Source organism: Plasmodium chabaudi, assembly GCF_900002335.3.
Source record: "Plasmodium chabaudi chabaudi strain AS genome assembly, chromosome: 13".
In the NCBI taxonomy this organism is placed as follows: domain Eukaryota; phylum Apicomplexa; class Aconoidasida; order Haemosporida; family Plasmodiidae; genus Plasmodium; species Plasmodium chabaudi.
The window spans coordinates 475487-502027 of record NC_030113.2 but is presented as its reverse complement, the minus strand read 5'-3'; the positions used below and the strand labels follow the sequence as shown (position 1 = coordinate 502027).

At 23.0% G+C, this 26541-nt stretch overlaps 9 protein-coding genes across 9 annotated transcripts; 4 read left to right on the top strand and 5 right to left on the bottom strand.

Moving 5' to 3' along the window:
* Positions 1-653: 653 nt before the first annotated feature.
* PCHAS_1312100 (histidine--tRNA ligase, putative) lies at positions 654-3830 on the top strand (the record flags this gene model as incomplete). Its single annotated transcript, XM_734024.2, has 1 exon — positions 654-3830. The coding sequence occupies one exon, from the start codon at positions 654-656 to the stop codon at positions 3828-3830; it is 3177 nt and encodes a 1058-aa protein (XP_739117.2).
* An 866-nt stretch (positions 3831-4696) lies between these two features.
* Positions 4697-5899, top strand: PCHAS_1312000 (prolyl hydroxylase-like protein, putative; the record flags this gene model as incomplete). Its single annotated transcript, XM_733374.2, has 1 exon — positions 4697-5899. One exon carries the CDS (start codon positions 4697-4699, stop codon positions 5897-5899), a length of 1203 nt encoding a protein of 400 aa, XP_738467.2.
* Positions 5900-6357: 458 nt separating this feature from the next.
* Positions 6358-6915, bottom strand: PCHAS_1311900 (conserved protein, unknown function; the record flags this gene model as incomplete). The annotated part of the gene is made up of 1 exon (XM_016799130.1): positions 6358-6915. The coding sequence occupies one exon, from the start codon at positions 6913-6915 to the stop codon at positions 6358-6360; it is 558 nt and encodes a 185-aa protein (XP_016654466.1).
* Positions 6916-9289: 2374 nt separating this feature from the next.
* On the top strand, positions 9290-10729 carry PCHAS_1311800 (fructose-bisphosphate aldolase, putative; the record flags this gene model as incomplete). Its single annotated transcript, XM_016799129.1, has 2 exons — positions 9290-9292; positions 9623-10729. The coding sequence occupies 2 exons, from the start codon at positions 9290-9292 to the stop codon at positions 10727-10729; spliced, it is 1110 nt and encodes a 369-aa protein (XP_016654465.1).
* An 891-nt stretch (positions 10730-11620) lies between these two features.
* On the bottom strand, positions 11621-12557 carry PCHAS_1311700 (shikimate dehydrogenase, putative; the record flags this gene model as incomplete). Its single annotated transcript, XM_016799128.1, has 4 exons — positions 11621-11639; positions 11724-11786; positions 11919-12012; positions 12158-12557. 4 exons carry the CDS (start codon positions 12555-12557, stop codon positions 11621-11623), a joined length of 576 nt encoding a protein of 191 aa, XP_016654464.1.
* A 2391-nt stretch (positions 12558-14948) lies between these two features.
* On the top strand, positions 14949-19529 carry PCHAS_1311600 (eukaryotic translation initiation factor 2-alpha kinase 1, putative; the record flags this gene model as incomplete). The annotated part of the gene is made up of 2 exons (XM_736467.2): positions 14949-15067; positions 15155-19529. The coding sequence occupies 2 exons, from the start codon at positions 14949-14951 to the stop codon at positions 19527-19529; spliced, it is 4494 nt and encodes a 1497-aa protein (XP_741560.2).
* Positions 19530-20319: 790 nt separating this feature from the next.
* PCHAS_1311500 (conserved Plasmodium protein, unknown function) lies at positions 20320-22070 on the bottom strand (the record flags this gene model as incomplete). Its single annotated transcript, XM_016799127.1, has 3 exons — positions 20320-20364; positions 20468-20538; positions 20666-22070. The coding sequence occupies 3 exons, from the start codon at positions 22068-22070 to the stop codon at positions 20320-20322; spliced, it is 1521 nt and encodes a 506-aa protein (XP_016654463.1).
* A 938-nt stretch (positions 22071-23008) lies between these two features.
* PCHAS_1311400 (1-acyl-sn-glycerol-3-phosphate acyltransferase, putative) lies at positions 23009-24269 on the bottom strand (the record flags this gene model as incomplete). Its single annotated transcript, XM_738112.1, has 3 exons — positions 23009-23062; positions 23238-23851; positions 24053-24269. 3 exons carry the CDS (start codon positions 24267-24269, stop codon positions 23009-23011), a joined length of 885 nt encoding a protein of 294 aa, XP_743205.1.
* An 883-nt stretch (positions 24270-25152) lies between these two features.
* PCHAS_1311300 (calmodulin-like protein) lies at positions 25153-26331 on the bottom strand (the record flags this gene model as incomplete). Its single annotated transcript, XM_016799126.1, has 3 exons — positions 25153-25186; positions 25375-25721; positions 26089-26331. 3 exons carry the CDS (start codon positions 26329-26331, stop codon positions 25153-25155), a joined length of 624 nt encoding a protein of 207 aa, XP_016654462.1.
* Between the last annotated feature and the right edge of the window lie 210 nt (positions 26332-26541).

Here is a 26541-nt window from a genome sequence, read left to right as displayed (position 1 = left end):
TATTAATTATAAAGTAATACAGAATAAATGTAAATAATAATAAGTATAGAGAATAAAATTTTTTGTGGATACTAGTATCTGTATTATGCACTAGTATTTTTATTTGTGCCATAAAAACCTTTTCATCATCCTTTAATATTACACAATATTTTTTTTAACTTAATTTTTATAAATATTTTTTTATACTTAATTTATAGTTTCCATTATTTAATTTTTTTTCTTTTTATTTACATGAAATTTTTGGAATATTTTTATCTGATTTTTTTTTTTTTCAATTACTAATTAATTAAAAAAGTAGCAAGAAGTATAAAATCTATAAAACATTTATGTGCCTGATAATTGTGTTAAAAGTATAAGCCATAGTCCATTGTATACATTGTTATGTATAACTGTTTATATTAAGAATTTTTTAACGTCCGCATTTTCTATAATAAAGGAAATATAATTTATATTTTCGTATAAATATATTTTCTCAGCTTAATTATATGCCGATTCCCAAATGGATATTGTTTTACGCAAGAAATAACAAAGTTTGAAAATACCCGATGATATATGCTTTATTCAAAGGGCGTTCATTCATTTGTTTCTATTTTCATATTAATTAATTTATATAACTTTTATTTTTACTTTTCTAACATTCTGCTGGGCTAGGAATGCGTTGTTTGCCTCCTTCTAACTTACCAGTTTACATAATTAGCAAACGAAATAAAGATATATATTTTTTTTCCACCGTTTTAAGAAATAACAATAATATAGTAAGCAAAATGAGTATAGATATATATAAAAATAAAGTATTTAACACAAAGGATGTGGTTGATGTCAGTGTTAACAATCGAGAATTGAAGTTGGAGCCATCCAGCTTTAAGGATTGTTTTTACAAATTAAATGAAAGTAGAAAAAGTATTGAAGACTTGGAAAAAATATATCATACATATAGTATAAGTGAAAAGTGGGAAGTAGAAAATGACAAAATAATGGATTCAGAGAAAGAAGAAAAAAATGGAATTATTAACAATGTAAATCATTTAGCATATGATATTGTTGAACTGAGGTGCTTATATTTTTTTTTCTTAATAAATATATTAAGATTTAAAAATGCCTTAGATCTAAACCTGATACGAAATGTTTGTAACAGTATTAACAATATGCAAGTTTCAAATAAAAGTAATCATACTGTTTATCTTAAAAATAATAACTCTTTATATAGTGAGATATTAAAAAATTTTTTAATTGAAAATATACAGAAAAGTGGCAAATCAGAATATAATATAAATGATTTTAATGTGTTTGTAAATAAAAATATCGAAAAAACAAGTTTAATGTTTTTAAATTTTTATAGAATAACTTCTTCTTGTAAATATTTAACTTGCTGTTTATGTAACATTTTGGAATTATTCAATATAAATACAGATGTATTATTTAAAAATTCATTTAATAATAATATTAATAATAGTAATATTCAATCAATAAACATTTTGATATCAAAAATAAAATGGATGTTACATGATTCTAAAATCGATAAAGATAAAGAAATTTCTAAAAAGTTCGGTCCCAATTTATTATTATTTTTATATACACAAAGTAAATTAGATGATGATGGAGAATATTTTTTAAATACAATAAATCATAACTTTAAAAATTTTATAGAAAAATCCAATTATGATTCTGTAGAAGATATGAATTCAATTAGTTCTTATGTTAATCTTCTTTGTAAAAATTTTAATCAAAATTTTAAGGAACATATTAAAAATATGATAAGTATTGTTTCCAAAATTGTGCCTTTATATGCTGAAAAATTGTCTACGTTTATTTTAACAAAAGAATATATTGGTAATGGGCATGACAGTTTAAAGAGACCACCATTTAACGGGATCACTTTTGCTTCTAATGTAGATGCAAATAATTCAAAAAAATTTCTAACTGAATTATATGAAACTGAATATTTAAAAAGTATCGAGAATCATATTGCAAATATAGATGGATTATCTGAGTTGGAAGCATTAAAAAAGCTTTATATTATATTTAATGATTTGATAATTTTGCTAACAGATATATGTTTAAATATGAACATAATGTATGATATAAAATCTTATAATAAAGCGTTAGCACAGGTTCTGAAGAATAAAAAGGTTTCAAGTTGTGTGTATAATATAGGGGCTGGATGTCTTGAGTTTAAAAATTTTCTTTATTCAATTGTTAGTGAAACATATGATACTTCAGAAATTAAACAAGAGAATAAACTATTGACTGATAAGCTTTTTTTTATGTTACGTAAAAATTTTTCAGCATATAAATATAATAAAGAAATATCTGAAGTACTAATGCAAAAGAATGTAAACTTTAATCTAAAGGTTCCAAAAGGTACAAAAGATTTTACAGGAGAAGATATGCAATTAAGAAATGTTTTTTTTCAGTTTATAAAAAATAAGTTTTTAATACATGGAGGAGTTGAAATTGATACGCCAGTATTTGAATTAAAAGAAACACTAATTGATAAATATGGAGAAGATTCAAAATTAATATTTGATTTAAAAGATCAAGGAGGTGAAAGTTTATCATTAAGATATGATTTAACTGTGCCATTATATCGATTTTTCAATACTAATAATTTAAATACACTTAAAAGATTTCATATAGGCAAAGTATATAGGAGAGATGAACCAAGTATGAATAGAGGTAGATTCAGAGAGTTTTATCAATGTGATTTTGATATAGTTGGAAAATATGATACGTTAAAAGCTGATTTTCATATATTACATATATTTTGGGATATATTAACAAATTTAAAAAATGTGATTGGTAATTTTATTTGCAAAATTAATCACAGAAAAATTTTAGAATTCATGTTGTTATCTTCAAATATACATAAAGATAAAGTAAAAACTGTTTCTAGTAGTATAGATAAGTTAGATAAAATAACTTTTCAGCAATTTAGAGATGAATTATTAAATGAAAAAGGTATATCTGTTGATTCAGTAGATAAAATCGAGGGATATATTTCGAAAACATTAAGTTTATCACCATTTTTAGTTATTGAATTTTTAAGAAATGATTTAAATGAATCAAAATTTGATGAAAATTATAAAAAAGAAATGAATGATGTTATAAATTATTTAGAACAAATTTTTGAATTACTTAAACATTTTAATATGCTAAATCAATTTTCTTTTGATTTATCATTAGCTAGAGGCTTAGATTATTATACTGGTATAATATTTGAGTTTGTTCTTTTGTCTGATACGAGCTTAGGTAGTATAGGGGCAGGAGGAAGATATGATTATTTGATTCGAAATAAAAGAAAAGAATATATACCATCGGTTGGTGCATCTATAGGAATAGAACGAATCATTACTATTGCTGAAGATGTAGTTAGAAAAAAAATGACACAACTTTTATGTTCCGAAAATAGTGCAAGTGGTGACAATGCATCGAGTAATGCGAATGATAAATCGAAATTGAATTTAAAAGATAATGAAGTTGAAGTACTTATATGTAATACTAATAAAAATGCATTTAAGCAAACTATTGAATTGTGTAAAAAATTATGGAAGGCAAATATAGGAGCTGAATTTGTATATTTTAGTGATCAAAGATTACAAAAACAATTTAGCTATGCCTTGGAAAAACAAATACCACTTGTTATTATAATAGGGGATGAAATTGAAAGAGGGATCATCAAATTAAGAGAGCTGACTTTAGATAAATCAAGATCTGGTGGTGAAAAGGAAATTAAAGTATCTGAGTGTGTTCAAGAAGTTAAAAATTATTTTAGTTCCAATTTACCATGGAAACAAAACATTATGAAGATTTTATTTGGAAGTACCAAATGATGGAGAAAATAAAATATTCATCAAGTGAAATAAAAACTATTATTCTATCGTTTAATAGGCTTTTTAATATATGGGATACAATTAAAAAAAAAATTAATAAATTTAAGAGATATACCAAATTTGATGTGTATATATTTGCAGTGAATTTTTATTTTTGCTTTATTTTAACACTTTTTACGTTATCCTGTTTTTTCGCGTAATTTGAAATTCACAAACCACACATTAAACTGTCATAATTTACATTATTTTATTTTTCTTCTTTTATTATATATTTTTTAACCTTATGGCTTTGCATAAATTGTCGGCACATATTTTATATGAACTTTGGAATTTTTATTAATATAAAACATGATAAAAATATTTAAAAAAAAAATCACTTAGTGAAAAAAAAAAATATTTAATGTAAAATGTGATAACCTTACGAAGAATATATAAAATAATTATTTACGAGCACTAAAAATATTATTTTATATACATATATTTTTGCTTGCATTATTGTTTAATTCTTATAAATAAAATATATATTTTTATTTTATTAATCAAAGTAGCTTATTATAATAATTTTTTTGGCTTAGCTCGAAATATGTTGTCTATAGGTTTATTATTAAATTAATTTTGAAAAGATAAAATAAGTTGCGATTGCAATTATGTAATGAATAAGTAATGAAAAACATAACTAAAAATGTGATAAATAAAAAATAGGCCGGTATACACACTAATACAAGGCTTCGAATATTTTTAGTTAGCACTTAAAAATTATGAATAAACTTCAAAAAGGTAGAGCTTTGTAGTTTGTTATATTTTTTCTCTTTCGTTTTTCATTTCTTTCCCGTTATTTTATATGTTGACAATTATTACACCCATATATGGAGGCCGAATGGGATGAGACTGTTTTAAATAAATTTTATAATTATCTATATGAATGTTTTGATTATGAAAAATGCTTAGAATTAGAAAATTCGATAAGACTTGAAATGGGAACAGAACCCCAAATACATAAAGGATGTGGATCATGTCACAAAGAAAAATGTAATATAAATATAAGGTCATATAAATTTAAAAAAGATGATAATGATTTATTAGGAGAAATTATAGATAATGAAAAGAGTGAAGAAAATATAAAAAAGTCATTAAATAATATAGCTGAAAAAGCATATACAATTTACAATAATATATTAACTAAAGAAGCATTAAAAAATGGAAATAGAAATAAAGAAAATCAAATAGATATAGAAACAGATCATTTCTTAAGAACATATATATTAAAAACAGTTTTTAATAAATATATAATTGCAAAGGTAAAAAAAAAAATAAAAGAAATTCATTGTAAAAATACAAAAGACATTATATCATTAGCAAACCCGTTAAATATGAAAGAACATGATTTAAATAGGATTCAATCAGAGACGATTGCAAATTTAATGAATTCTAATGTAAGCATACAACTAAATTTTATGGGGAAATATATGAAGCTTATATATGAGGAACTGATATTCATTGAATATAATAATCAATTTAATGAGTTTAATAGTGAATATAAAAATATAAGAACTGATTTTTATTGTTGGGCTTATATAACTAGTTTGGATAGAGAGAAACAACAAGGGTTATATAAATTATTAAAGGAATTATCATTAATTCCATATGAATTAAATAAAAAAGCAAATTTATCATTACAAATATGTACATTATTTCGATTCTTATATTATTCACCAAATAAATCTTTTTTAAAAAAACATGCAGAAGGTGGGTATGGGGATATGGACAATGGTCAGAAGGTCACATGTTTATACATTCCATATGTACATCCAGATGATGATGTAACAATTAAAGTGTATAAAACTGAAAATGGCTTTGCAAACAAAGAAGAAGAGAATAACAAAGTTGATAATATAAATCAGTCACTTAATGTTAAGGATAGTTTAATTCAGATTGTAAAACCACAAAGTGATTCTCTGATTTTATTGCAAACAAGAAATACATCATATGAAATTTCTAAAACAAAACATAAATTTTTCATAGTACATTTATCCATTTATGGGCCTGTATCATTAGACAGAAATATGTGAATGCTTAAAATGTGATATCTGAAAAAAGCGGATAAAAATATGCACAACAATTTAATAATAATTAAAAAGTATAACCCAGTTTAGGGCATCATCTATTGGACTTAATGGATTTGTATATTCATTTATTTTTTATGATATTTTTTACGTTTGATTAAATTTATCAATGTAGTGAATTGTCTTAGAGCGAGATTACTACACAATGTTTCGTTGTAAAAAAGGCAAACTTTTTTTTTTTTCCTTTTTCTTTTCCTTTTTTGTGTTATTTTTCCCATTTAAGGGTCCCTTATTTACTATACCAACATTTGAATTAAATTACTTTTTAATTTTTTTATAATGAGAAATACCAATTTTAATGAGTTTTGACAAAAAAAACGAAAAAAATAAAGTTTAAATGTTATAAAACAAAATGGAATAAAATATAAGAATTACACTATATTAAATTACATATGCTAAACTTGTCATATGGTTCTTTTGTTTCTTCTAATTTTTTTTCTTTTATTAACATAGAATTCCCAATACATGCCTGCATTCCTTTTCTTAATACCTAATTTTCCAATAATTTTGTAGTATTGTTTTTTTCTAATAGTTTTAAGCCAACTAAAAAGTAAGGTTTGTTGTTTCTCTTTATTGTATGATGTACCATTAGGGTTGTCCTCACCTAGTATATTTGAAAATTTGCGATTTATATAGTCACTATTTTTATGCTTGCATAATGGATGAATTATATTGTTATTATAAGTGGGGTTAATTGTATTATGGTTAAACTCGAAGCATGTATTATTATTATTATTATTGTTGTTGTTATATATTAATAAGTTACTGAAGGGTGTGAATGAAAATTGGCTACCGAATAAGTTATATCCATTTGGAGGGCTTTGATTAGCATCCTTATTAAAAGGAAATATTTTATTAATATCTGTGTTTTTATTCATCAGTTTTATGAATGCAAATTTCTTTTGATGATTATTCCTATAGATTTCTCGAATCAAAGGAAATGTGTTTATTTTTTCAAGCATTTTAAAAAAAAAATTATCTGAAAGTTCAGTAAATTTTTATTACATTGTGTATAACCCCAAAAATATTTTTAAATAAATAAATAATTTCTATTACAAATAAAAAACGAAAGGATGTGGTATTTTTAAAGGAAACGAAACATATTTACAATTTGATTATATAAAAATAGTGTTCCTTTAGGTACTATAATATATGCATATATATAATATATTAATTATTTAAAAAGAATTAAGCCCTACAATATTGCACATTATAATTTAAACTGCCTTTTTAAAAAATATAAAATATGTATGCTTTATTAGCGGAATTTATTGAAGGGTCAAAAAAATAAAATAAAATTAATACAAGGGGAAAACTATTTGTGATATTTCATTTAATCTTTATATAAACGAACTTATTTCATTATATGTTTTTTTAAAATAAGACAATGAGCACATTATTATATTTCAATATTTTTTTCTATAACGGTGAGTTAGCTCTTTAATTATATGTTTGTTTGGGTAGGATGTTATATAGGTGTTGTGTATAAACAAACTGCATATAATTGTGCCATAAAAAATGAAAACATTATTTAAGATATTTTTATCATATTATATATTTTAATGAATTTAAAAAATGGGTTTAATAAAAATTAACACCGAAATATAAAGCGTATGCAGACAAAAGTTCATACGATTAACTATGGATCAGTAAACTAAGATAAAATTATTAACCTTAAAATTGTAGCAATTGTCGTATATATATTATTATGGGAAAAGGGAGTACATTAAAAATATTGCTGTTACCAATAATTATATGATTATATTTGGTCGCAAAATAAAGTGCTTGTTTTCCTAGAGTCTTTGCTATTAAGCAAAAGAGGAAAAGGAATTGTTTTTTTTTAAATTACTTGTTTAAAATATATAATTATTTGGTAAAAATATTTTATATAGTTTGTGAAAAGTACAAAAAGTATATGAATATATTTATAAATCCTATAAATTTTTCCAATTTAACAAGTTTTCGCGGATTTACATGTAATAGCATGTTTGCCGTAATTAAAATAAGAGACTGAAAAAAACAGTTAATTAAAGAGACGTAAACATTTCTTATAACTAGTTTGATATGCTTTAATTATTAAGTGCAATATGATGGGGTTAACTTATTATTTTTTTCAGTTAAATTAAATATATTTATAATTTATTTTTGTCTTACACATTTAATGGAAAATATATACATAAATAGCAAGTTGATATTTTCTTATTTTTAAAAAAACTTTATATATATATATATATATGATGTCATATTTATTCATTTTTGCCAATTATAAAATTAAAGAAAATATATGCATATATTTTATATGAAAAAACAGACATGATTTAATATTATTCCCAAAATAAAAAGGCATTAAAAAAAAAATTATACTGATTGTCTCCAACGGAAGAATTAAACAAAAAAATAAGATATAAATAAATAACGTAAAAAAATTATAAACAAAAAAGATATACGCTTTTTATTTCAAAATATTTGGAAAATTTTCCAATAATTAAGTTTCATAATACGAAGGGAAAAAAATATAACTTTATTTATAGAGACCTCCAAAGCTTATACCGTTGAATTAATATAACCCTTACTATAATCTGATATTATTTCCAAAATGGTAACATTAAATATATATTTATAAATACATGTAAAATATTTTATATGCATGGAAACGTAATAATTTACGCCTTATATTTTTATATATATGTAATATATTTTTTACATATTTTCCAAAATCGCGCCCAATTATATATAGAGTTTACATATATATATCGTACATATTATTTTGTTGTGTTATACATGCATTTATTATATTACATTCGTTTAATAAATTATTTTGCGATATACTAAGGCACCAAAAAAAGAAAAAAAATGCCTTCAAAAGGAGACTGTAAGTTTAAGTAGTTTATAAATATGTGACTTTGCGCTAGAGCATTTTTTGATTAAGATATTGCATATATATTATGTTTTTTTGTTTATACTTGAATATATTATGTGCATATCTTATAATTAAATTTTATATAAATTACCTGATGATTCTCTATAAAAAAAAATTACGTATTTTTTATGGTGTTATTACGGGGTGGAACCACTTATATACATATGATTAATAAGAGTTTGAATATTATTATTATTTATATGCATAATCATTATATTAAATATATAGATAAGTAAACAAAAAAAATATGTTAAATAGTTAATAATTTTATAATTTTCCACTTTATGTTACAACTATAATATTTATATTTATTTCTAATTTAATTAACCTAATTATATGCAATTTTTTAATTAATATAAATTAAAAAAATACTATATAAAACAAATTAAATATATCTTTTTAAACTAGTTACAACAATGGTACTTAAAAAATAATAAACATACCCAATAATATATATATGTATATTTGCTTAGTCATGATGTGATATATGCTTTATATTAAGAAATATGAAAAACTTTGTATTTTAGTGTATATGAATAATATTCATCTATTTTATGCATACTATTGTAGCACCTATATAAATATATATGCATAGCACGTGTAGTTTGAATGATAGCGAATAGGATGATAAAATACGTTATCATTTATATTTGCTAAATTATATATTTATAATGGAAATTTCCAAATAATGTGAAACCATATCTTAATTGTATCTTATTCTCATTTTTTTTTTTTTTTTTTCAATATAGGTTGCATGCGTAGAATATAAAAATGCCCCTATGAAACTTCCAAAGGAAGTTGCCCATGAACTTGCTGAAACAGCTAAGAAACTTGTAGCACCAGGAAAGGGAATTTTAGCTGCAGATGAATCAACACAAACAATTAAGAAAAGATTCGATAATATAAAAATCGAGAATACCGTTGAAAATAGAGCTAACTATAGAGATTTATTATTTGGAACTAAAGGATTAGGAAAATTCATTTCAGGTGCAATTTTATTTGAAGAAACTTTATTCCAAAAAAATGAAGCTGGTGTACCATTAGTAAACTTATTACATGATGAAGATATAATACCAGGAATTAAAGTTGACAAAGGTTTAGTTAGTATCCCATGTACTGACGATGAAAAATCAACCCAAGGTTTAGATGGATTAGCAGAAAGGTGCAAAGAATATTATAAAGCTGGTGCAAGGTTTGCAAAATGGAGAGCAGTTTTAGTAATTGATCCAGTTAAAGGCAAACCAACTGATTTATCTATCCATGAAGTATCATGGGGATTAGCTAGATATGCAGCTATATGCCAACAAAATAAACTTGTTCCAATTGTTGAACCCGAAATTTTGGCTGATGGAGGCCACACAATTGAAGTATGTGCAACTGTTACCCAAAAGGTTTTAGCAAGCGTATTTAAAGCTTTACATGATAATGGTGTATTATTAGAAGGAGCTTTATTAAAACCAAATATGGTAACAGCTGGATATGATTGTACTGAAAAAACCAAAACAGATGATATTGGTTTCTTCACAGTAAGAACTTTAAGAAGAACAGTACCACCAGCTTTACCAGGAGTTGTATTTTTATCAGGAGGTCAATCAGAAGAAGATGCATCAGTCAATTTAAATTCTATCAATGTATTAGGTCCACACCCATGGGCACTAACATTTTCCTATGGTAGAGCTTTACAAGCATCTGTATTAAGCACCTGGCAAGGAAAGAAAGAAAATGTTGCTAAAGCACGAGAAGTTTTATTACAAAGAGCTGAAGCAAACTCATTGGCAACATACGGAAAATATAAGGGAGGAGCAGGAGGAAGTACTGCTGGCGCCTCATTATATGAAAAGAAATATGTTTACTAAATGGATATAAATCACCAAAAATAAGAAAATCTCGAAATATTGTTTAATACTAATAATAACATAACAAAGTGTAATATAAATATGTAATTTAAATGTCTAAAAAATAATAAAGCAACATGCAATATTTCTCGCATGTTCCAATTTATGTACTTACTTAAAATATGTATATACATGCACGTGGTCATAAATGTAGTTCCATGTATATTTATATATAATATTCTTTATCACAACACTGTATTAATACTTCATACTTTTTATCAAGCATATATATATTATATATACATGCATGCATAACTATATGTGTATATTATATGTATGTGATGGTGGATATTTTTAGAACTAGTATGACACAAGATTTATGCATATTTTATATGTATATGAGTTGGGTGTACGTATATTTCTTGTATTAATTATATGTTTTGGAGAAATTGTCAAATTATGATAAAACAATATATATGTAACTTTGATATTAATTAAAAATGATCATTAAAAAAATTGAATATGTATAATATCCTACATTGGAGCTTTTTCAATCTTCCAATATATATTGAATATTCTTTTACAATTTGTATGCTTTGGGCACAATTAGGGAGTTTATTTTTTATTTTTTAATTTAATGGTGTTATTATAATATGCATAATATGCATGTGTTTATGGTTAAAAATGGTAATACGAAACAAATAGGAAAATATACGGAAAAAAATAAATTCGAAAAATGATGAATTATGTGCTATTTCTAATTAAACAGCAACTAATATTCATTATTATAATTTTTCATGTATAAAAAAGGAATAGGTATATATGTTTGTACTTCTTGGGCAAATCGTATTATGATGTTGTTTTGTGATCCCGAATAAGCAGAAAAAGTTGGAGTGATTTTTTTTCAATATTTTAAATAAAAATGACATAGCTAAAAAATTGTATCATAATAAAAGTGGCATGAATTTATGAAAATATTTTTACTTTTAATTATTTTTTTTGAAATTGATCTTACCTAATGATGCATCCAAACCAATTAGGAATAAAAACTTTTGTGGATTCTCTAAAAAATGTTTTACTAAAAAAATAAAATTATTTATATAATATAAATTGGAATAATTAAATGTGTTGAATCTATAATCATAAGTGTATAATATTTAACATAATGATACAAGACATTATTGCAAGAAAAAAAAATATATTGTCTAACCTTGTGGATGAAGCTATAAGCCCAGAAAGAGTAGAGGAAATTGCTATATTGTCTATCCGTTTGTTTAAATGCCAACATAGAGCGGAGCATATGCCTAAAAAATATGTACGTTAATAAATTTGCAACAAAATATGATTATTTTGAAACAGTTATTTTTTACTTATAGAATATTGCATATGCTTATAGCAATATTCATATAAATACAAGTTTAATTTTTTTCGTGTGTATATTTTTATTACATGTCCAAAATGATAATCTAACGGCAAAAAAATTAGGGATGTGAATGTTTCTTTTCAAATAGGGTAATTTGTGGAATAAAATCGTTTTGTAGGTATGCTGATAATTTTGATTATTATTATATGGATTCAGCTTTTTAAATAAATAGTTTCTTGTTTTGTAGCGTAAAGTAATTTTCGATATATATGTCGGTTTTTTATAGTTATTATAAATTGATGATAATTTGTTTTTTTTTATAATATTAAAGATTATATTATCATTCTTATGGATATAAAAATTTTTATAAATTTCTTTTCTGAAAACATATCCAATTATAAAACCATTTAAATACATACGGATAGTATAAATTGTTACGAAGTTCTTAGATTTTATTTGATTATCTTTTGAAATTATGTCATTCATTTTATCATTTCAAAGTTGTATGTATAACAAATATAAAAAGTGGAAAAATGTATGTGTAAGGAAAATGCTCAAGTCATTTTTTGAATGAATAAAAGACTAAACAAATGGTAAAATGGTGAAATATTGAAATCATAAAATTCAAAAAAAGTAAAAAAATAAATATTCACAAGCCAAAATAAAACTATTTCTTTGTTTTTTTATCATATACCCAGAAGCGCTAAAATTAGATACATGTTATATACGCATAATATGGGATGTATTTAAAAAATGCTGGAATCATTTTCTTTTTTTATTCATAATTCTTTTAACACTTTCAATTATGATATCTATATTTTTTTTCGTATTTAATAAGTTGGTAGTATCATTTTTTTAGTTATATAATTGGCGATTTTACGAGTTTATTTATTGTTTTTTCCTATGTAATTATTTATATTTTCCAAATTAAATTAAGAAATTCTCAGGCTTACATATTTTGTGATTTATTTGTTTTGTATATGAGGGAAGATTGAACAAATAATAAAAAGAGCATAAAGAAAAACAACAATTTTACAAAAATTTTTTAAACGCTTCGTTTTTTAAATGTTGGTAATCCTTTTTTTCGTAAAAAATAAAATAGAATAAAAGTAAAACCTATGCATTCGTTTTTTTTATTTTTGTGATTAAGTCTATAGAATCCTGATTTTTATCAGTTGTCATTATGCAAAAATAAAAAAATGATATGCTAAACTTTCATAAAAAGTAATGCCGACCATGTTGTATTCTTAGGTATACACTGGGAAATGCATTAAAAGGGGATGCATGTGCATTTTTTATTCCTACATGCATATGCCGTATATATTTTATGTGGTTATAATTATATAATAAATTTTATTTTTATTTAATAACATTGCAATAGTAATGAATTGAAGGAGTAATAATTATATATTACAAACGGAAGTGTCTTATATTTCGATTATTTTTTTGGCGGAATTAATTTGTTAATAACTTTTTGTTTGTCTTAATTTTGAAATTTTACAATTCAAAAGGATAAAAAAAAATTGAATATATCCAAATGATTATTTATAATTATCAAAATAAAGAAAGTATCTCACTTTAAGAAATTTATTTTCCAATGTGGGGTTAATGTGTGTAATGGTATTTAATATGGCTAGCCAATAAATAATTTTCTCAAATTAATATTTATTCTTTTACGATTTGAATAGAACAAAAATGCTTATTATTATTTTTTGTTTAGAGAAATGTAATTGATTTTGCATATATCAAATAGAGATAAAATGCCCACACAAACATAAGTAATATAGATATATATTTGCATGATATATTTATGTTATTGTGTGGGTGTATAAATATAATACAATTTTATGTATACAAAATTTAAAAATTGATTGTCCAAAGATATGTATGTAATATGCTTATGGGCATATATTAAGATCCATGAAAAGTCATATTATATAATATTCGTAAACTGCTTATAATTAAAATTTATAACCTTTAAAGTAGGAAATAATGAACTTTTTTTGAAGAATGTTATTCGATGGAAATAATATGCAAAAAATTAATAAATAAAATAGTCATATATAAATATACATATTAATGCTTTCCTATTTTTTAGTTTAAAATTAAGCGAACTAACATTTTATAAAGGTGTATACAATTTTTTTCATTTACTTTTTGTGTATGAAAGCAATAATGGGTTGCTGCTATAATTTTAAAAAATTTGATCAAAATATATATTTAAATTTTATAAAAAATATATGATTAAATAAGTAAATATTAGCTTATTCAAATGTTTAAATATTCTATATTTTTTTTGTTAATTTTTTTAATGCTGTAAAAAAGATGATTTATTTATGAGTATACAATATTTGTAAACACATTAATTTTTTTTGAGATATTGGCTTACAAAATTACACCTTTTGTTCACACATAAAAATAAATATATAAACAAAAGAATGGAATAATAAAATAAAAACAAAATTAGATTACTGACAAATTATGTATGAAAAAAGGTGATATAGACTAAAGGAAGAGCAAATAATTTGAAGCGCTGCAATATTATGAATTATTTGAAAAAGGCGAGGACGAAATAATGAAATGATTAAGACAAAATAATTATGAAAAAATTCAAAAATCATTATTATAAAAGGATTTAAGCTTTAAAAGAATAAAAACAAGCATATATATGCTTTGAAAATGTTATAGAAACATTTAAAAAATATCATATTTTTTTTGTTTTTTTTAAGTATATAATTCCAAGCCTTTTCTTGTATTACAGCTTCACAATATTACAATATATAGTTTGTGAGTTCGCATAAATCGAACGGCTCGTACATGAATAAATATATAAACATATAGATATGATGATGCTTTGAAAAAATAGAAACATAACAGATGGAAACGGACAAAATAAATAATGGGGATGATCCCCTAGTGTCTGCTGGGAAACTTATAAATGATATATACACCTTGTCATCGATTAAAGATATTGATATAGATATTATTCAGGAAGGGTAATAAAAGGATAAATGATAAAAAATGTGCAAACAAAATTTTATATCCTTGTTTTATTACATAAATTTTATTTATTTTTTTTGTAGATTACTGAAAAAGGTCATGGACGATGAAGAAACAAACGGAATAATGTTTGCAGAAGATACGTCTAATTCTAAAAATGAGTGTATTATTCTCAATATACGAATAAATGTGGATAAAAATAATTATGGGTCAAATAAGTATGAATTGGGATATGCTGATATTAGTGTGAATATAGATTTTAATAAAAAGGAATATAATTATAGTTTAGATAATTCTAAATTACATAAATGTTATTACTACAAAATAACGACGTTTTTAAATTATATTATAGAAAAAAAATTAAATTTTAAAGACAGTATTATGTATTTATATTCTCACACTAATGATTATAATTCTATGAAATGTTCTTGTTGGGTCGATGATAAAAACGTAGAACCTATTTTAGAATCCAAAATGAATGATACTATAAAAGTCGAAAAAAAAGAAAAGAAATTGGATAATACTGCTTTAAAAAAAAAAGAACACTTTACTGAATATTCAAAGGGGTATATAAAAGCGAATACAGAAAATGAAAGTGAAGAGACAAATGCAAAGCTGAAGAGAAAGACATGTACTGTTCGATCCTTTTCTGAAGATAATATTAGTTTTACAAATAACATGGGTAGCCTTTCAGGTAGTAGCAAATTTAATGAAATTAGCAGTTCAGGATTTCTAGAACGGGGAATAAATAAATCCGGGGCAGATACAGACAGTGAAATTGTAAAGAGAAAACAAGCGAATATGAATATAACAAAAAAAATGAAAAATGATGGATTCAATGAATTGCTAGAAAAAAAGGGAAAAAATAAAATTGAAGAAAACTTCAAACATGATGATAATAATAAATCAATTAATTATTCTACCGAAGAAAGAAATAGTAAAAGAGAAGATATAAAATTTTCAATAAAAGACGCAGAAGAAATTAGTGATTTTCTTAAAACAGATTATTTAAATAAAACAAAAAAGATAAAATTGAATAATATGACAGAAATCGACAAAAATAATATATATGAAAAAGAAGAGAGAAAAAAAAAGAAATTTATTAAAATTATGAAGGAAAATATACCGCTAACTGTTTTATTGGCAAGTAATGGGAATGGAATATGTAAAGAAATTATTAACAAATATTCTCGGTATTATCGAGATTTTTCAGAAGAAAGTGTGCTAGGGTGTGGTGGTTTTGGTTACGTTATGAAAGTTAAAAATAAAAAATTTAATATAGCTTATGCTGTGAAAAAAATAACCTTAAGCAGCTATAGTTCTAACAAACGAGAAAATGAAAACGACATGGCCCGAAAATATAATAATAATGTCAAAAAGGGTAACAAATGTAATGATATTGAGCACATGGCATCTAGGTCTTTTAGCTCCGGTAACAACATCATGAATGAAAACAACAGTCTTATAATGGAAGAAGTTATAATGATTGCTAAATTGCAGCATGAAAATATTGTGAGGTATTATGACGCATGGGTGGAAAATAACATAGACTATTATCTTTTTAAAGAAATTGAAAATAATTATAAATCGGTAATAAAAAAGAAAAATAAAGAAAATAAAAAGAATATATACTATATAGATGAAATAAACAATATACGAAATTATTATAATAAAAAGAATAAAGAGAGTATAAAAATAAATGAAAAATATTTATACATATTAATGGAATATTGTCCAGGAAAAACATTAAGAGAAGCAATAGACTGTGGTTTTATTTATAAAAATGAAAAATTAATATGGGAATTGATTAAACAAATTTTAAAGGGAATATATTATATACATGATATGAAAATAATGCATAGAGATATAAAACCATCAAATATATTTTTACAAATAAATGATGACATTTTATCAGCTAAAATAGGAGATTTTGGTTTAACTACCAAAATTGATAATACCCAAATAAACCCATCAGCAGGAACAGTTAATTATATGTCCCCTGAGCAAATAAATGGTGAACATTTTGATCAAAAAGCGGATATTTTTTCATTGGGAGTTGTTTTTTTTGAAATGTTTCATGAGCCTTTTTCAACATCAATGGAAAGATCAATAGTGTTATCTAACCTATTGAAATGTATATACCCAGAAAGCATACGATCAGATAATAAGATATTTCAATTTTTGTTAAGTTTATTAGAAATTGATCCACAGAAAAGGTTATCCGCTTATAGCTTATTACATGAAAATTTTTTCTTTTCATATGAGAAAAAGTTTAATGAGATTTATAATTTAGTTGAGAAAAAAAGGAACTGTGAGGAAGTGCAGACAATAATTAGTACACTATTTGAAAAAAATGATAATAAAATTGAAAAGAATTCGATAAAAAAAGAAGATATGGTAGCATTTCAAGGAGCTAAAATATTTTCAGAAGAATCAAATATAAAGAAAAGTATAAAAAAGAAAATTATATTGTCTTTTAAAAAAAGAGGTGCAATCTTTTTAATAACACCTATAATTTTACGAAATAAATATTATATAAACTTTGAAAATATAACAATTGATGAATATAATTATTCTTATAATATAAATAAGAAGAAAGAAAACAAATGTAAAAGCATATTTATAAATACAAATGCGTGTAATAATATTGAAAATGTGGTATACTTGCTAGACATATATGGTAATATTATAACTTTGCGAAATTCATTTTTTTTGTCTTTTTCCGAATATATATATGAAAACATAGATAGTTATGATAAATATAATGAAACACTGTTGTTTTGGAAATTTTATACTAAAGGATATACATACAAATATCAAATAGCTAAAAATAAACAACCAAAAAAAGATATGAGTACTACTAATTTATATCCAGACGAAGTAGAAAAAATATTTTATTGCATTTTAATAAATACAAAAAATGTTTATTCTCACGAAGAATTTAATTATATATCAATATTTGCAAATTCAGATATTTTTGTATCGATATATACTTTATGTAATCATGCTTCTTATTTTAACAAATTGATATTTGTCTGGTCATATATCGATTTGTTACCATTGATATTGATTGAATGTTTGGATTTGCCTGAGGATACATCTTATGACTTGGCAATAATTTTAAAGAAAAATTCTTCCCAATTAATAAATAAATCAGCAATATCATTGTTGATACAAAAATTTAAATTAGAAAATAATAATATTTCAAAAGTAACTGATTTTATATTTAATTTGTTTCAAATAAAATGTGAGATTAATAAAATAGATGAATATTTTAGTATTTTAGAAAAGTTCCTATTTGATCCCTTAAGCAAAAGAAATTCAGATTTCAACAATACTTACAATAATAGTATTATGTGCAATACTACTATTAATAATGTGGGAAGTATGAACACACCCAAGAGCAGTTGTAAAAACGGGGGCAATAATAATATAGGATGTACCAATAATAGTGGGCATGCTAACAGTAGCAATATTAATGTAATAAATAACAATAGCTTGGTGACTTATGATGAAAAAGAAAATCCAAGTCATGAAAATGATAATTGTAGAACAGAATATGATGGACATAAAAAATATTCGAATGAAACAGAAAAATGTATTAAAGTTATGGAGAATAAAGAAAAAAAAATAAATTTATTGTCTGTATTAGATAAAGTTAAAAATATTAACAAATTTATTGGAACAAATACAATAATTGAAAATGTATATTTTGATATTTTCTTAAATTATGATGAAAATGTTTTCTCTAACGAAATAATATTTTATGTTATATCAGATAGTAAGAATAAAGACATAATAGCTCATGGTGGGAAGTTTGACAAACTAATAAGAAATATGAATAATCAGAAATGTGCCAATATAAGTCATAATAATACTAATGATAATGGTGTAAAAAATAATTCATCTGTACATATAAAAGCATATGGTGTTGAAATATATTTGGAAAAAATTTTTACAAAGATAACAGAATCCAATGATAAATTATCAATGAATACTCAAACAACATCAGGAGGGGATAAGTTCCAAATTTTCAACAATTTTTCATTGTTACATGATTATCAAAATAATTTTGAATGCACAAATAATTTAATTTCATCCCAATTAAATACTGGACAATTTAATTACTCTTGTCCTAAAATTTTAATTCAAGTTTATGAAATAGAGAATTTATTAGTTGCTTATGATGTATCAAAAAAATTATTAAATAAAAATATATATTCCTATATATTTTTTTCAGCTAATAGTGCAAATATTAAAAAGAAAGTCAAAATTTTTAAGCCCCATAAAATAAAGTTCATTATTTCTATTAAATCGAATAGCAATGATACAGCATTTAATGTGAATAATCCGATCCAATTAAATGATGTTATTTATAAAATTTACAATTCCGATATTCAGGATTATCATTTTACTAATCAGGAAGAATTAATTAACTTTTTAATTAAAAATTTGTAGGCACTTACTTATTCCCGGGAATTAAGTTTGTGTGTACATTTATAGATGATAAAGCCACATATATATTGATAATAAATTGTATTACCACTTGGATAATTGAAAATAAACAGATTTATTAAAACACCATCATAAAATATGATACAAAATTGGCCATACCGAATTTCATGTGATTTATTAATATATATGTAATAAAATAATAAAACAATAATTCTTTTTCATTAATCTTTTAAAATTAACATTGCAATTTTGTGATTTGAAGAATTATTCATTTTACTTTGCTAGAGGAATATAATCTATATGCATATATGCATATGCATTAAAGTGATAACCCTGTTGTGTTTTATCAAAAGTATATTTGTATATACTAATTTTTAAAAGGGAAAAAGGTTGCTTATATATTTTCAATAATGGGAATATTAGTACCGACTTTTTTTTAACCATTTTTATCATATTTGTATTAGTTTTAATCATCCTTTTTTTATAAGTAAAAATTATGTGCATTTTGCAAGATATTCATATTTATATTTTTCCATTTAAATAATTTGTCTAATTTTTTTTTGTAACTTTAACTGGATAAAGATATTTTTTCTTTTAAAAATTTACATTACACATGTAATTTAAATATTAGTTATGAAACGGAGAAAATACGCATTATGTGTATTTATGATTGTTCAAAATTAAACAAAAAAAAAGTAGTGTGCCATGTAGAATGTTGGCAAAACTATTAATTAACATACATATGTAGAAATAAACAAACGAATAAACTAATAATATAAAGGAATGATTCATTTTAAAGGTCATCCAAATTTTCATTTTCCTTTATATGTTTAATAGCCTACAAAAGATATAAATAAACATATACAATAAGACATCATTTTTTTGAAATATTTTATATTTTTACAAACAATGCTAAATAAGTACGTTTCAAATGAGCATACCAAAACAGAATATTCTGCTAGACAGGGATCCTTATCATCAACATACATGAATTTTCTCAAAACGTCAATCCCTAAAAAGTATAAAATGGATAAAAGGGAAATGAGCCATATGCATACTTCAATCAAAATAAATGAAGTATAGGAATAGGCTCCTATTGAGTAATAAACAGAGACAGATCATTTTTTATATATGATTACCTTGTATCTCTTTAATGTAAGCAGAAATTTGACCATCCACAGAAAAATTTGCTACAATACTAATAATATATCTATTAAGTACAAAATTGTGATATAGAATATTTTCTTTTTTTGATATATGGTCATTTCTCATATTGTGTATATTTTTCAAGTAAGTAAAAATAGTGTCGATATAATTTTTTTTTTCTGAAGATGATAAATAATCTAACTGTTCATAAGAATCAATAAAAATGTTGGAAATAAATAAAATTAGTTTAAATATTTCTAAATTATTATTTTTTTTATAATGTAAAAACATATCCATAAACAGAACATATTTGTTATATAAATCAATGTGTGTATCTGTAACATTATGGAAATAGTTTATCTCATTGATAAATATTAAATTATAATGAATTTCTTCAATTATAATTTTATATAATTCTTTGTATTGAGTAACTGGTTCTATTTCAAAATTCTTTTGATCCATAATATTATATAATGCTTCGAAAATTATTCTATACATAAATATTATATATTTTAAAACATAGTTTTTATTATTTATATTATTAAATATTTTCCACTTTTCTGATATTGTAATATTTTCATTATAAATATCTTTAACAGTTTCTTTCATTTTTTTTGTTAAGCATTCAAAATATGTGTATAGTAATTTCATATGTTGTAAAATGTGTATAAACAATTTATTTTCATGTTTTAAGCAATTTTCAATAAAGAAATAAAAATAATTACAAATAGTTGCTTCATTTTTTATGTTTTTTAAATTATTGAATAAGGAGATAAAAAGAACAAATGCAATATTGTCATCTTTTGTTAGTTCATCATATGTTGTTTTGTTTAATATAAAATTATTTAGTAACATAAATATGTTATCCTGTTCAAGCTCATTTAAAATGATGTAATAGAAATACCAGGGATACAAATACTTCCACACCTTATTATTATTTTCATTATGGGTTATTAAATTAATTAAAAATATTAATTCATATTTATTAATCTGATCATATAATGGTACCGGATTGTTGCATTTGCTTTGTCCACATATTTTGGTGTCATTTCCATTTAAATCATGAATATTATTGCTTTTTTCTTTTAACAAATTTGAGGAACTATTGATAAGGTTTCTTCCTAAAAACAATTGTTCATATGTTTTATTTTCCGTTATGATTTCTTTAATTGAAGGATTAAATGGTATATAGAATATTAGGATCTTTAATGATTTGATATAGTTATTTAGATAGCTTTCATTATATTCATTATTTATTTCAATTTTTTTTTTACAAATTGTTAATAGTTGGATAACTTTATTTTGGTCATCTTTGTCTAATTTTTTATTTCCATTCGGGTTTTTAAAATTGAAGTGTTTATTTATAAATTCAACTTCGTCAAATAGTTCGTTCGACATTTGTTTTGTATTCTTTTATAAAATTGTTTTGCTAGTGTTTGAAAAATTTATATCCTCTTTCACAGAATTTTAATTAATGCTGGTGTTTTTTATTTGATATAGCTAACTATTATAAATATCACCATTGAGTAATCAAAAAATGGGCATATTAAAAAAATACATACATATATTTAGACGTACTAAGGCAATGTGCCCACTTGTAGAATCTTCTATTTGCTCATATAGAACTTTATGTATATTTGTATTATTGTAGTATTACCCGTATTCATCATTTTTTTCAAAAATTTTCAGGTATTCTCAATTTTAAAACTTAATTTTCAGCCAAAAAGCATAAATCATTTTTTTATTTATAATTTTGTATACATATAAAACGTATTTTACCGATTTACAATTTAACAATAACTTTCTATTGATTTTTTTAATTTACTTAATGATTAAATAAATAAATAATAATAAATAAAAACAATTTTTTTATATAGAAAAAAATTCATAAATGGTATACAAAATTATAAATAAAATATACCACTGTTTTATTTAAATCATAGCAATATGATTGCTTGGTATTTTGTTCCAAAATATGAGGAACCGAAAAGGAACAAATTTATTACATTTTTTATAAAATATTAAAAAATAATGATTAATTAAGCCTAATATTTAAAGCATGAACAATTAATTTTTATTCATGTCGAAATGCTTTTTCGTTTTTTTTATTAAATCATATTTTAAAAACATATTTTGCATACACATAACCAAATGTTAGGTTATTATTCTATCGTTTTTTTAAATGTTTGGGAACAATAAAAAAATAATATAAATCAAATTGTCTTTTCATATAAAACATTAAATTGTTTAAAATTTATTATTGTATATTTATAATAAAATTGGGCATAGCCCCTCAAAAAATGCATAACTTTAAGAAAACATAAACAAAAAATATGTTATATATTACCCTGCTCTCGTGATTCTGAATATTCTGTTGCTAACTGATCAATCTGCAAATATAACACAAAAAAAAAGGAAATATATATAGCATTCATTAAAATGGATATAATACATTGGAAGTTGGGATATTTGAAATAAACTTAATAATAGTATTTAAACGTGAAATATAATAACACAAACAAAAATATATATAATGATGTATAACGTGTAGCTATTTCATCTTACATATGGATTATAATCTGGGAACTCTTTAATCATTTCAAATATAATATTTCTGGTTTTTTCGGCTAACTCTGGAACAGTCATTCCTGGGGTAGGTCGAAAAGGCTCACCATAGGATACATACACTGTTCCCCTTCTAAATAATATTGAACGTAATGACCATAGGTGATTTGATCCATGTAATGCACATGGTACTATTTCTAGATTATTTTCAATTGCAAATTTAAAAAATCCCATTTTAAACAATTGCAATTTTCCATTATTAGAACGAGTGCCCTCCGGAAATACCATTAAAGGATAATTCATATCAGTATATTCTTTAGCTAATCTCATAGCTTTTTCTTTCGATTCTTTTGTTACTTCCCATCCTCCTCTCCCTTTTCCAAACACAATAGGAATTTCATCAGAAAGAGCTATTAATTGCCCACAAATAGGTATTTTAAATAATGATCCCTTGCAAATGAATTTTATATTATATTTATACCAGGTATAATTGATGACCCATGCGTCTAGTGATGATAAATGATTAGAAAACACTATTGCATTTGATGGATTATAACCTTTTTTTATATTGTTTAACACTTTAATATTCCAAAATGGGTTTATCCTTGAAACAACTGTACCAAAAAAATAAAGATGTGTTGTATAAAATTGTGCATTTACAGGGGCGCATTTGTGCACAACAATACATATATGGATGTTTAAATAATATTAATAGCGTCACTATGCATATGTACGTTCATATTATTATGTCAACAACGTAGTCCCCTATTACTATTCATTATATTTACATTAATTTGTTAATTTTGTTATCTTACCTAATCTCATAAAAAACTTTAAGGAATAACCAAATATAGCCAATCTAAATCGTCTGCTAAATAGCAATATTGGGAAAAATACAATTAAAGCTATTACATCAAACAAAAAGGCCAGTAAAATCAATAAGACTAATACTGTGCTAATGTAAACAGATATTAATATCCCGACAATGCCGGAATCATATTCCCTTGCTCTATCTATATCAGCAATTCCCATATTTTCTTCAATTTATTAAAATAAAAAAAACTATAAATCAAATAATATTAGTGTTACATTACATAACTAGCATTATAATTGCATATACGCATAATGATAGTTATAAATTAAAAATCTATGAAAAAAAAATATAAACTAAACATATGATGAAGAAAACGGCAAATATTTCGTAATTAATTTAATATCAATTACTAACAAATAAACAAAAAATGATATTATATATATATAGTATGAACTTTTATTGTAATTTTGAAATAGCGAATAAATAAATAATATATTATTTACATTAAATTTGTTTTCTTTAAATGGTGTATATAAAAATTTAACTTATGCCAACATACAACAAAAAATAAAACAATTTTAAAAAGGGAAATGAAAATATGGAATTTTATGTAATAAAGTTATCACGGAAGTAACGTAAATATATGTAGTAATAATTATTATATATATAATATATTTTTTTTGTATTTTTGCCATGAATTAAAGCAACGTATTACCATATTTTATAATTAAAATGATACAAATAAATTAATAGTTTATTGAAAATTATGATTTATAATGGAACATATTTTTTTATTGAAAATTAATTATTTTTAATAAGTTATTTTAATCATATATATTATGTACAAAATATATATAGTAAAAAAAAAAATTAAAAACTGCATAATTAATTACATAAGCTGTTATATTATGCAGACGTCTATATTCTGTAATAAAATATATAGCTTCATAATTTATTTATATTTTTTATAAATACCATACTCATATTATGAAGCAAATAAAGTTGCGTAAAAAATATGTAATGCATAAATGGAAAATAAATACTTTTATGGTAATAATTAGGTAATATTCGTTTTCTTTTTAATATACGGAATGATCAAAATTATGTTTTTCCTGCTTTTTTGTGATTTTCATTTCTGCATAAAAAAAAAGTTAAAGACGTTAGACAAACAGAAAAAAAAACAAAATTAATGAAAACATTTATTGATGCAAGGTATGGGTATATCTATATATAAATTTGCACACGTATAAATGAATGCATATGCATAGTGATACATTATATAATATTGTAATTTGGTTATTTTGATTTTATATATTTTTTAACCTATATTTTCGTATCCTCTTTTTTTCATTATCTAAATATTCTTTTAAACAAATTTGTTTTTCGACTCCTGATTTATCTTCATATTTATCGCCAAAAATTTCTTGGACTTCTAAATCCATTTTTTCTCTGCCAAATCGTACATATAATATTTGTAATGTTTTTTCAACAGTTATGTATCCATTCATTTCATAATCAAACATAAAAAACTGAATAATATTGTATAAATCACTTGGAATTTGTTTTTTTTTATCATTAACACATCTTAAATATAAAAAATAAATTTCATCATAATCTAAGCAGTTATCCATATTTTCATCAAATTCCCAAATCATTCTTTCAACCTCGCTCTAATGAAATAAAAATGAGAACACATATGTGTGTATGCGCATGCATATGATTATATGTATTTTTCTTTCGATAAAATGATGTAAATATTTAGGTAGTTATAAAAATTGAATGTAGGTATGGACATATCATAATAACTTTATAACTTAAAGTTTCCTATCGCTCTTTATGAATTATATTTTATATATTATGATTTTTTTTATATTAATAAAAAAAGTTTAACAGTATAAAAATAATACATGACTACAAAGGGTTATACAAAAACATTTTTTGGTTTTTGTACCATACTTTATAATATTAACTATTTAAGAATATATAAAAATAGTGCAAAAGATGATATATTTAAGAAAAACAATTTATTAAATTAACCTTAGAAATTTTGTAATTGTATTTATGCAAAATGTCATGAAGATTACAAGCTGATATTTTCCCTGTATTATCTTTATCCATCATTTTAAAGACTCTTTGTAAATTTTTCTTTTCGGTATTGGATATTTTTTTTAAGTTTTTGATGTCTAATGGTGCTATGTATCCATTTCCACAAATATAAAAGTTTGGATTCTTTTCATTATTTAATTTATCAATTATAGGTATATATGGTTTTTCATCCATTTTATCTTATTTCTATTTATTATAATATATAGAATGTATTTTTTATGTAACATTTGCTATTGAAAGTTTTGTAGTTATATGGAAAATATTTAATTTAGGTATTGAAAAAAAAAAGTTACTATACATTAAGTGTGCAAATTTTTAAAAATAAAATTAAATAAGTCTATTATAAAAACCGAAAAAAAAATATAAGCACTTCTATAATTATTA